This window comes from Chelonoidis abingdonii, chromosome 17 (assembly GCF_003597395.2).
Source record: "Chelonoidis abingdonii isolate Lonesome George chromosome 17, CheloAbing_2.0, whole genome shotgun sequence".
NCBI lineage: Eukaryota > Metazoa > Chordata > Testudines > Testudinidae > Chelonoidis > Chelonoidis abingdonii.
The window spans coordinates 12099039-12111517 of NC_133785.1; the positions used below are offsets into that span (position 1 = coordinate 12099039).

Below are 12479 nucleotides of genomic sequence, written 5' to 3' on the forward strand. Positions count from 1 at the left end.
AGGCAACCATTCTGCCTGTCCCCCTACATTCCTTATCCAGCTACCTACCAACATCACCAGGAACCCCCATGTCAGCAACCCGGATCTCAACGGCCACGCTTCCCTGCCTCCACCACAACCATCTCCTCAACCCTCTCCCAGCAACAGGCAAAACCTCAGTTTTGACATGCAGGTTGAGACCCACAAACCTCCCCCGATGCCACCTGTGGTGCCCTATATCATTTTGGGGGGCCATCCTTCCCTGTTTGTCCACAATTGACGGAAGACCACCACAGATACCCCTATGGGATCTTAATCTTGTTCTCTCTGCCCTCACGAAGCCACTCTTTGAATTGCTGGCAACATGCTCCCTCTCCCACCTCTGAATGAAAGCGTCATCCTTGGCAGCCATTACCTCATCCAGATTGGGCAGTGAATAGCAGCCACAATGGCGGACGATCCCCTCCCCAGATATCCCACAAGCACAAAGTATCCTTGTGGCTCCACCCCAAATTCATCCCAAAAGTGGTGTTGGAATTCCACCTAAATCAGGAGCATCGACCCGCTGGTTTTCCACCCCAAACCACATGCTTCCCCCAGTAACAGAGCCTTGCATGCCCCTCGACATCTGCCATGCACTGGTATTCTGCCTACATAGGACTCTACCCTTTTGCACATCGCCTTAAATATTGGCGACCGTCGCCAAACAGTCCTTTTGTCTGAACGCATCTCCAAACGGGTTGCAGCTATGAATGCTACACCAATCCAACGCACCACAACCTGATAAAGTCACGGCACACTCTACATAAGCACAAGCTGTCACACTGGCCTAATGGATGTTGTGACGTTGAGCAGTCTATATGGTTTTATAAAAATTTAATAATAAGTGAATATAATGAAACTGAGATATGCTTCATGCAAAAGGTCTTTTGTAAGGTATCATTACAAAGCTTATAATCTACTGAGTGTAATCATCCTATTTGTATAAATGTACTACTCTTGTATCTGAAATTAGAAAAATGAAATATAAATCTGAAGGCCTATTGTAGTTATGCAAATGTGGTCCATTAATGGTGGTTTGGAATCTTGATGTCTCCCATTAACTAGGACCATTGTCTGCAAGTGGCTGTGTTTTACCTGTAAGTCTTCCTGTATACGTGTGTGCTGGCAATGGAGGTAATGAAGTCTTGAAGTGACAAGTGATCATGTCACCTGAACTGGAATCCATCTTTAACCTGGTGTCTTTCCATTGAGAAGGAGGGGGTGGGAACCCGGAGAGGGACAAAGGATTCCGGCCTTACGCAAAAGATATATAAAGGGGTGGAAGAGAACAAAGGGAGAGAAGAGCCATCGTGAAGAATCCCCGAGCTATCACCTGAGCTGGAACAAGAGCTGTACCAGGGGAAAGCATTGTGCCCAGGTCTGGAAGGTGATTTACGCATTTTATTTTATTTTGCTTGGTGACTTACTTTGTTCTGTCTGTTATTACTTGGAACCACTTAAATCCTACTTTCTCTATTTAATAAAATCACTTTTTACTTATTAACTAACTCAGAGTATGTATTAATACCTGGGGGAGCAAACAACTGTGCATCTCTCTCTATCAGTGTTATAGAGGATGAACAGTTTATGAGTTTACCCTGCATAAGCTTTATACAGGGTAAAATGGATTTATTTGGGTTTAGACCCCATTGGGAGTTGGGCATCTGAGTGCTAAAGACAAGCACACTTCTGTGAGCTGTTTTCAGGTACACTTGCAGCTTTGGAGCAGGTAATTCAGACCCTGGGTCTGTGTTGGAGCAGATGGGAGTGTCTGGCTCAGCAAGAGAGGGAGCTGGAGTCCTGAGCTGGCAGGGGAAACAGGAGCAGAGGCAGTCTTGGCACATCAGTTGGCAGCTCCCAAAGGGGCTTCTGTGATCCAACCTGTCACAGATGTGTCCTGGGAAGAGGTCTGCTGCGCGGCAACATAGGATTCTGTCCGCACGTTCACGATGCACTATGCCGTTGCGCAAGTGGCTGCTATGGAAGCCACTTTAGGCCAAGCTGTACTGCAGACTGCAGTTCCATTGGCATTCTTGCACCCACCTCCACACTGACCACTGCTTGCGAGTCACCCACCCACGTGTGGAATACAAAGGCCATCACTCAAAGAAGAAGAGGTTACTTACCTGTAACTGGAGATTCTTCGAGATGTATTCAACTACCTGTCCTCCATCCCCTCTGCTTCAGATTGGATTCCATGATGGTAAGAGGGAGACTGGAGAGATATCGACCTGCACTACTTATTATACTCTCAGCTGGGATTACGAGGGGATGCACTATGCATGTGTGGGTCAACGGACACTGCTAAGAAACACTTCTGGACTCAGAGGCATGGCGTGCATGTGCACTCATATGTGGAATACAGATAGGAATCACACATCTCAAAGAACCCCCAGTTACAGATAAGTAACCTCTTCCTATTTGGTTTGTTTGTAGGAGGTCATTCGGTAAAGGAGGGCCTGGTAAGCTGGCACCATTCCATGGTTCACCACTTAGCCTACTTCACCATAGGTTGGCACCAAGATGCACAATCTTCCCTCTTGTAGGAAGTGCACAAGACATTCTATCCACCGCATACATCCTTTAGGAGGATAATTACTCTAGTGTTGACTAGGCAAATGTCTTGATTTGAGTGGGAAAAAAAAAATCAACCAACAAGAACATCCAGAAGGATAGAGTTAAGAAAATGCAGTACTTTTACTGCTGCTCTTTGGACTGCATTATAGCCTGTGTTTAGAAACCCAGTTTTTTCCAACATTATAATTAGCAGTATATGAATGGGAGGAAATATGAACCATACCCCAAGGCTGTGTGACAAAAGGAAGAAAAAAGCTTTTTGTGACTGAAAAAATGTCTATACTGTATTGGTCTTTCCAGCGGAAAAAACTCTAGAGGATTTTTGGCATCTGTGATAGCACTTGTGAAGTGGCAAGCTCTCAAGTCGTTATTAAGCTCATTAACAAAGTTTTATGTAAAAAAGGAGGGAAGAAACAGACTTGCTCAAATATTTCTCTTTTGTGCACTTTAACCACCTTTCTTGCATTTTAGCTGATCCTTTGAAGACTTAGCACAGAGCTAAAAGTCTGAGCATGTGAACGAAAACTACTTCATTTTTTGGATTTTTACAGTAAGTAATCTGTTCTCTGAAGTAAAGCCTTGGGTCACATTTCACTTGCTTTTAAATAGCTTCTTGACTTTTAGGATTAGCAGAGTTCTCTGCTGTTTAGGTGCAGGCTTTAACTTTCTTGGCAGACAATTCTGCTGAAATGGCATTGATAGGTTATTGTGACATACTGCATGCAATACTGGGGCATACTCGTTTTATTCTTGGGCTGTAATCACAGGTGCATGGTATAAGAGAGACTGCAGCTTGAAGATATCAAGCCACAGGGCCAGATACTTCACTGTGCCTTGCAGAAGACGCAGTTCAGGAAGGGAGCGTGCGCCTATGGCTTTACCCCACTTTGCACTTCGAGGATCTGGGACCAAGATGGGGGTACAAAGTTGAGGTCGAGCACCTAGGCACCAGAGAATTCAACTAATCAGAAAAGTCAAGAAACTGCTCTCACTTCTGGCAGCTTTCTACAGCAGTCAGAAGGGTGCTCTGCAGCCAGAACAGCCAAAGCTCAAAGCACTATGATCGTGTCTCCTCCCACCCCTACCGCACACCTCTGTGCCAGGGCATATGGTCATATGCACCAGCCTCAGGTCATCCAATGCAGGCAGTATTCCTTGAGGGACAGTTAAACACAAATGACACCTCCACTCCCAGCACCATGCCTTAAGCACAAGATCATCCTTATGTCTTGGTGGAGCATGAAGCAGAGCACAGCTCTGGGCAAGTGCTGTGTGCGGGCTCTTCTCACTCAGTCTGCCCCAAACAGAAGAGTTGCAAAGACAGTGGCATCCCACTCTACTACTGTTTGATGTTTCTCACACAGGATTATTAATTCAAAAATGGCTTGGCGTGCCCTTGCATGAATCACTGTGAAAAATGGTCAGTTGCACTGGCATTTTGTAGGAAAGCGAAATTTCAAGAGCACAAAGCTTTCCAGAGTGGGAACAAGAGAACAAGAGAAGTTACATGGAAACAGATCTGATGTTTGTACAGGTACACCTAAAGCAAGCTGGATAAGGTGCCCACATGTTTGAATGGAATGGAATGTCCCAGCAGGCCAATTATTTAAAACCTGGGGGCTGAAATTTCCCTGCAAAACCGGTGTATCCCTGCATGAAAAGTACAAAATTCATGTTTGAAAATAGGATTCACCTTGTATGTCCATACAGCTCTACAAGTGCCAGTTTGTCAGGTGTATGTTGTGAGTGATAGCCTACTAAAAGGGTGTAAGATCACAGAGAAAAGCACGCCCCAAGGGATTTAATAACAAATAAAATTACCAGCCTCTTCAGGCATCTAGCATGTTAAAAGCTTATTAGCAAGATAATTGTACCTCGACTGCAGTTTTTTTCTTTTGTTCTCCCATAGATTCAGCTCCTGCATTGCACGGGACTGATGATGATAGCAGAAAACAGTCTTTACACACTCGATTGTGACGGCTGTTATCTGCAAGTGGCTTAAATTCAGAGCATTTTGCACAAATAACCTGTATCAGAAAGATAATACTTCATTCTTCAGCCACTATTAAAACAAAATCCTTGTTATTACAACCACTTTGCTGCAGGTAAATTGCTGAAATAAAATCATGCAAACTAATGCAAAGATGAGACACATTGACAGACCTCCTGTAACTTATGTAGGTCAAGGTATGAGATGGGACACCTCCCTTCCCTCAATCAGAAAAAAAAGGATTTTTCTGTTCTGTATTGTGTTTCCAACCATTCAGAAAGTGACGGATAAGTATCTGCTTTTCTGTTCCCATATAAAAGGTCTGAGTTATAATAGTCTTTAGTTTTCAGTGCCTAATGATCATGAGGGCCCAGCACTAGATACTTTAAAGAGGCCTGATTTTCACAGTGGGTGGGAGGTGGTGTTTGGTACTTAGCACTGTCTGAAAAATCAGGCCCCTTTGAGTTGTTTGGAGCTCAGCGTCCAAAAATTGAGTCACTTTTGAGAATTTAGGCCATTATACTGTCCACTACATATAATGATCTGCCTGATGCCACGTTGGGTTGGGAGACAATGATTTTACGGCTTTCAATTCTTTTTTCTGGTTTGGGCCAAACAAGCAATTAAACTTGACATGAAATCAGCGCTTGTGAAAAGTGCTGGATTTACAGCGCTGGAGACTTAACTCATCTGTCTATCTGCACCGCTCCCCTGTACGACCCCAAGCAATGTACCTAACCGCTCAACTCAAGGTACCATCCTCCTCAAGAGGAAGAGGGTAGTTCAGCCTCTTGGAACTGTGCACAGGAATGCGGTGAGCACAGTTGTGTTTATGTGCCCATCCCTCCAGCAGGAGCAAAAAGCACCAACTTATTTCACGTAGCCCACTTAACAGCCGCCAAAATGGCAGCAACTGTCATTCACTACTAATCTTGGCTGGGTTTGAATTCATGAGCTTAGACCACCACTGTCTCAAGCTTCTAGGGAGGCCAGTTAGCTGCTGGCATAAGGTCCCATACAGACCGAACACCAGTGGTGAATGGAGCATAATGGAGTCTTGCTCCATCAAACTGCATTTCCTTCTCTTGCCTCCTAACATAACTTCTTCCCTCCCCACTCCTAATATGCCCCCTGCCTCCCCTCACCCCAGGCAGTGGAATTTCCAGCACAGGCAGTGATGGAGTTGGGCAACAGGGCTGGTAAAGGAGATGGCACAGCCAGCTTTATGTCAGCAGAGATTCCCCCTGCAGAGTGAGGATACTTGTACAAACCTCTAGCTGCTTTAAGTTTTGGTGCAAGATAAACCTGGCAAAGTGGAGGATATGGCCCCTTGTCTCCATATCCCACTATAGAGCAGTGAAGTCAGTTTTCAAATTTGCAGTCTCATGGTACTAACTGTAGTAGCAGAGCCACTATGGGGAAGGAGATCCACCCCTTACATGCATTATAAGAGCAGTCAGCAGGATTTAACTTCAAATCCCATTTTATTACACAACAACAGAGTCTGAATGCTCTTCAGTCGCAATAGTACGCTCTCATATGTATGCCCACAAGATATGAATTACTACACAAAGCATTGCATTGCAACAGTTCAGTGCACCGTATGCAAGTACTGAATGCAGCATCATTCTGCTGAAATGCACAAACAAAAGAAAACTAACATTTTTTAAAAAAATCTTTGCTAGAGGCAAAATTAACTCCTTTCATTTGCATTCTACTACCTAGACCAGAAAACACTGCACAACCAACAATTGTTTATTTAACATTAAATTATTAATAACTTAATTCTCATTTTTTTTGTCCATGGGGAGTTTTTTGTTTGATTTATTTTAAAACTGAGCTTTAATGCAATAGATTAAATACCAAAGAAAGTGTATTTATTTTTATAATTATTTTAAAAAACTCCAAAGATTCAAGATAGCTGACTCCAGAATAATAGTGTCTCTTCCACTGTAATAGTATTTGGGTTCCTGAGATGAATGTTCTAGAAAGGATGGCTTTTAATATTCTTAGCTACACATTTTACCTGACTGTCTGTTTAGACCCAAATTTATCTTCATTCTACAAAAACTTGATATTATTTCACTAACTATTCTAAACTCGTTACATCAGGAACATGGAACCCTGAAACTGACGTCACAGAAGGAAAGTTTCAAGCCACAAGGCAGTCAACCTCGTGTAACTTTGGGCTGGAATTTTCAGAAGAGCCTCAGATAATCAGTTATCCAAAACCCACTGAGATTCAATAGGAGATGGGCACCTAACTCCCTTTGGCTCCTTTAAAATCCAGGCCTTAGGCTTATAGCACCTGGATTTTTCATGTGCTGGATTCTCTGGGCCTTTCAAGCACAGAAGGACACCCTCTTTGGCCAAGAGCACCTTGATTTACTTTTGCCACTGGGGGAAATGCAACCCCATCACTTTAGCACTGAGTATTGAGGGCCCATGTAGCCTTCTGGTTGATCAAATCAATCAGGACAGCTGGAACTCATTACCCTAGCCATAAAATGGATGGTTTCCTCTCAGAAAAGGAAGAGGAAGAAGGCACTTGAAAGCCTGCAGCAAGAGGCTGCTGACAAAGATCTAGAAGACCTGTGTTCCAGACTATTTATTCTGCTGTTGGTTAGTGGCTAAGGGGTGCTAGTCATGCAAAGGAAACCCTGGTCAATGAGGTGGTTTTTTGGGAACTAGATAAAAAACAAACCCAGGAACAGAGGCAGCTTTCCTTTCAGCCACAGAAGTGTGACATTTGTCTGCTCAACCACTCACTCATGGCCTTTTACACCACCTTAACTTTGCTTTGTTTTGCCTGATCCCCAATGGACAAGGCAAGTTGAAAGATCTGTTCTGTCGCAGTCCTGCTGCAAACTCCAGAGCCCATCCTACAGGAAACTGAAAAGCTCCCTCAGAATGAAACAAACTCAGAATTTGATTAAAGAGGTCATCTGTTACAGATAAACTAATTAAATGGACAGAAAATGAAACACTGCTACAATTTTATTCTGATACTCACTGCCCCACATTGTTTGCAATGGTGCCGCCTTTTAGTGATGGAGTTAAAGCTTTCATTGCAGCTTTTGCAAGCTTGCTTTTCCTTGTCTCGCTTAGTTTTAGAAGATGATTTTCTGCAGGAATCAGGCTGAAATGAAACATACAGTTAGGTGACATTATACAACATAATTATTGCAAAACAATTTTCTGCCACTCAATTTCTACCATGCTTACGAAGCTCTTTCCCAGATCTATTCCTCACACAGACAATTTTAGGGAAAATTTCCTCTTACCAAACCTGTTGGGGTTGAGGCTGCAGTGGGGATGTGCTGATTTTTAATTGGGCCCTACTCCTCAGAGTCCACCTCTTTCCTTGTGCATCACTGGAGTCAGGGAGTCACTCCATCTGACAGCCTATTGGTTTAAAGCGGATGAGTCTGGAGGAAGGGCATTTTCAGTGAAGGGTCTTCACTCTGGAACTCACTCTTTCTCTGGTTATCCAACAGAGCCTGAATCTGAATATCCTGCAGGGCATGGGTTCAAACTATAGCATAGTGGCTGGACAGCCAAATGTGTTGGACGGTTTAGACACAACATATCCTTCATCTTGGCAGGTGGCTGAACTAGATGACCTTTGTGGTCCTTTCTAACCCTATGGTTCTATGATTCTATGTTGCAAAACTTATCTATTCTCTGTGGGGTGAGGGAGATTTCTGCAAGGGTGGCTTGGATGGGAAGAGCAGTCTTGTTCTCTGATGTGCTGATTAGTTTTGAAGTGGGCATTGTTTGGAACTGCTTTCCAAAGGGAGTAGTGGGAGCTAACTTGCTTTAAGACTGCGCTTGAAAAGTTTATGGAGGGGTGGCATGATAAGATTCCATACTATGACATATAGCCCATCTGCAACTGCTATTAGCAAACATCTCCAATGGCCAGAGATGGGACACTAGATGGGGAGGGCTCTGAGTAACTACAGAGAATTCTTTCCTGGATGTCTGGATGGTGGGTTTCACCCACATGCTTAAGGTGTTATTGATCATCATATTTTGGGTTGGCAAGGAATTTTCTCCCAGATCAGACTGGCAGAGAGCCTAGGTTTTTTCCCCCTTCCTTTGCAGCATGGGGCATGGACTGTTTGTGGGTTTGAACTAGAGTAAATGATGGATTCGCTGTAACTTGAAGTCTTTAAATCAAGATTTGAGGACTTCAGTAACTCAGGCAGAGGTTATGGGCCTATTACAGGAGTGGGTGGGTGAGTTTCTGTGGCTTGTGATATGCAGGAGGTCCAACTAGACAACCATGATTGGTCCCTTCTGGCCTTAAAGTCTATGAGCTTGTAAAACTATGGTCCTAAGCTCAGAGCTCTGGATGGACACATGCATCTCCTTATAAGTTTGAATTAATAAATTCCTGTGCCTTCTCCCTGGTTAGCACTGCTCCCTCTGGGGACTCTCCTGGCTGCCTCTGGAGCCTATAGCAGGAGAGAAGACTGTAGGCACCCTGTACTACTCCCACCATGGGAGACTTTCCACACACTTTCTGTGCAAAAAATTATAACCAAATTATTGTGAATTTCACTTATGTCTATGCAGAGGAAATACATCACGCTACAGTAATGTAAGATAGCTTCACTAGCAAAATAATGTCAAACTGAAACTTGCAAGACAAAAGCCTTAATAATTCACTCCCTATTTCTGTGCTTCAGATAATCCACTCACAATCTATTGAGAGAAAAACCTTTCCCTAGTAAATTTTTACTGATGTGCCCATAACTAAAGTAGGAACAGAGATATTTTACTTTTGTTATGGAGTTTATATTGGCACTCCAGCTATCAATTTAAGGGGAAGGTGTAAGCAGTAATTTCACAACATTGCAGCTATGTTTTCAGCTTTTGTTATGCCCGGAGCAGTCTGAAGGAACCTGTAGTAACAGATAAAGGATGAACACCCTACAGATTACATTTAGAAAGGGATGTGATTGTACAAGGAGAAAAACACACATACCCTTCTTCCTCAAAGAGTTGTGCACCATCAGAAGAGGTAAGTCACAAGGCCTATGTGAGAGAGCCATCTACCCAAATAATTCCATCTGCAGAAATCTGAAGTCTTTCATAAGAGGAGAGGGATTCCAGTGGCTTGGAAATTCAGAGATGGGAGCCAGTATATAAAATTAGAGGTGGCGGCCCACTCATTGCCATGCTGGAGATACTAGCCCAGAGGGAAGCCTGTAGCCTTCTAAAAGACCCTCTCTCCTCAGCACCGTGAAAGCCAGTCCAGTGAGTGATGCCTGTCTAGTAAGTCAACATGTTGTAGCTGCCCCTGTGGAAGCCACTTAAGCACTGTTTCTGAGGGCTGGTCTACACTATGGGGGAAAATCGATCTTAGATACGCAACTTCAGCTACGTGAATAACGTAGCTGAAGTCGAATATCTAAGATCGGATTACTCACCCGTCCTCACCGCGCGGGATCGATGTCTGCGGCTCCCCCTGTCGATTCCGCAACTCCGTTGGGGTTGGTGGAGTTCTGGAATCGATATAAGCGCGCTCGGGGATCAATATATCGCGTCAAGATGAGACGCGATATATCGATCCCCGAGCAATGGATTGTAACCCGCCGATACGGCGGGTAGTGTAGACGTAGCCTGAGACTTGATTCCGAGATGCGCTGAATGTTTGTAACTCTCACTGATTTCAATGGAGCCCATGAAAAGACCATGAGCAGCAAGCACTTTGAACCCTGAGCACTCACTCTCAGCAAAATGAAAGGGGCGAGGGAGGGAGTTATGTTACATTTCTCAGTAGCAATTTCTGGAGAGAGCAAATAGACTATGATTCTGCTCCTGCTACAAGCAAAGTCACTTTAGGAAGATGATTTGCTACATTTAATAATTTTATCCCACAGGAAAATCTGCATGTCAGAAAGCAACATCATCACATGATATACTTCATGGCTATACCAGCTAAGCTCTGCATTCTCCTCCTCGTGACCTTGTTTACTATCTATACCATCTACTACCACTTTCTTCCATGCTCCAGGCCACAGCCTCCCCTCCCCAACCAGCCAGTGTCCTTTTTCCTCTTTCCCTTTTCTCTGGGCTCTCTTGCTTCCTCCTGCTCTTCTGAGCCTTTATCTATTTCTCGTCTCCAGCACACAAACTTGGTTCCCCTCACTTGCCCTAACTGCACCCTTCACCCTGCTCTTCTCAGGCCCTACTTCTTTTCCTGGAGCAGGACAGGGTGATGCAAAGGGGCCAAGCTGCTACTCTACTCCTAAGTTTTCTAACGCCTCTAACTGACCCTCTGTTCCGATATTCTCTGGGGACAGTGGAAAGCAGAATGCCAGTCAATAGTGCTACAGGAACTAGCCTGACTGCAAGCTCAGTTTTAAATGAATTTGTTCTTTTCAATTTTGTTTGCCTCCTTCCTGCTTCAAGGGCAAAACTGCAAACCTTTACATAAGTACAGATGATGTTTTGCGTTAAACTTTATGGAGTGCAATGATACAGATTTGCTCATTTAAGGAAAATGACTAGAGCTCTCTTTACATGTACATTTACAGCTGCCCAAAACATAGAGAGTTCCTATGGATCCGTGTCCTCTCACACACAGAGCTCAAATGCGGTGTTGCACTTCACTTGTAAAGAGTTCACTGCAGCTAAACTGACATTATCACAACATCATTTACAGATGTCTTAGATGATGCACTACCACTGAGTTACATTTCAGACTATATCAGACCTTTTCAAAGTAAGGCATACAATTAAGGACACTTGGAATACTTTCCCTAATCAGCATGAGTCTAAAGAGCAACCATTTTTTCCAGCATTTCTACTGGCTAAAGTCATTCATTTCTGATGGATGTCTTTTACATCTTTAATTCTGGTGTTAATACTAATTAAATGTTTAGGAGACTGCATTTCCTTTCAGCTGTAGAGGAATTAACCCTTCTTAAATGGTTATAGCAAAGCACTTCATCCCTGGTTAATTAAACTTTGAAAAGCTTTATATTGTTACAATTTGCACTAAAAGATTTTAGCGCTCATATATACCCATGTGGCTTCATTGCTGTTAATGGGGTTGCATGGGTGTAACTGAGGGTGTAACTGAAATTTGGCCTTGTGAGTTAAGTTACTGGAAGGTAATCTTAAAGAACAGTGTAAGACCAATGCCATGTCTACCTGATGCACAATATCCATTACTGTTGATACATACTAATGACTGCTGTGAGGAGAAACAACTGTTTAAAATTCCCCACTATACACTGGCTTACTTTAGCAGGAAGTCAGCCGATTGATTTGGAATGCACTTCGTAGCTCCCTAATAAATGAGATAATAATAATGAGCATTTCCATAGCATAAAGAAGAGGAAGCTCCCAGTAAGGTATTTTCCCTGAGAGAGCTCAGCTTTGAAACCTACTTCTCTCTTCATATAAAATAGTGAGAATCAGTTGATCTTCATGACTGCAAGGCCTATGTATTTACCAAGGCTTTGGGGGAGGGGGACAGTGAGGGACAGAAGGGTAAGACAAAGGCTGGGATTGTGAGTGAGGGAGATACTGACTGGGTTTCGGGTGAGCTGATAATGATTGCATTTTAATGCATGGTAAAGGGACCTAGAGCTCATGATAAGAACTTTACTTTGTATTATTTTTAATAAACCTAAAAAATTTGTTTTGAAGACGTCTTTCATTCAAAGATCTGAACACTTGACAAACCTTAATTAAGCTTCATAATGCCCCTGTGAGGTCCATACTTAAAATGAGCTAACTGAGGCCTGGTCTACACTACGCGTTTAAATCGATTTAAAGAGCGTTAAATTGATTTAACGCTGTACCCGTCCACACTACAACGCCCTTTATATCGATATAAAGGGCTCTTTAAATCGATTTCTGTACTCCTCCC

At 43.4% G+C, this 12479-nt stretch overlaps 1 protein-coding gene across 2 annotated transcripts in view; it reads right to left on the reverse strand.

Moving 5' to 3' along the window:
* FGD3 (FYVE, RhoGEF and PH domain containing 3) overlaps positions 1–12479 on the reverse strand; it is a 197183-nt gene that overhangs the window by 14630 nt on the left and 170074 nt on the right. For both annotated transcript variants that reach the window (XM_032804168.2, XM_075073421.1), the window contains exons 16-17: positions 7602–7727; positions 4473–4625 (exon numbers count right to left, since the gene is read on the reverse strand). In XM_032804168.2, coding sequence (XP_032660059.1) covers positions 4473–4625; positions 7602–7727 — 279 coding nt within the window. The remainder of the gene's footprint in view (positions 1–4472; positions 4626–7601; positions 7728–12479) is intronic.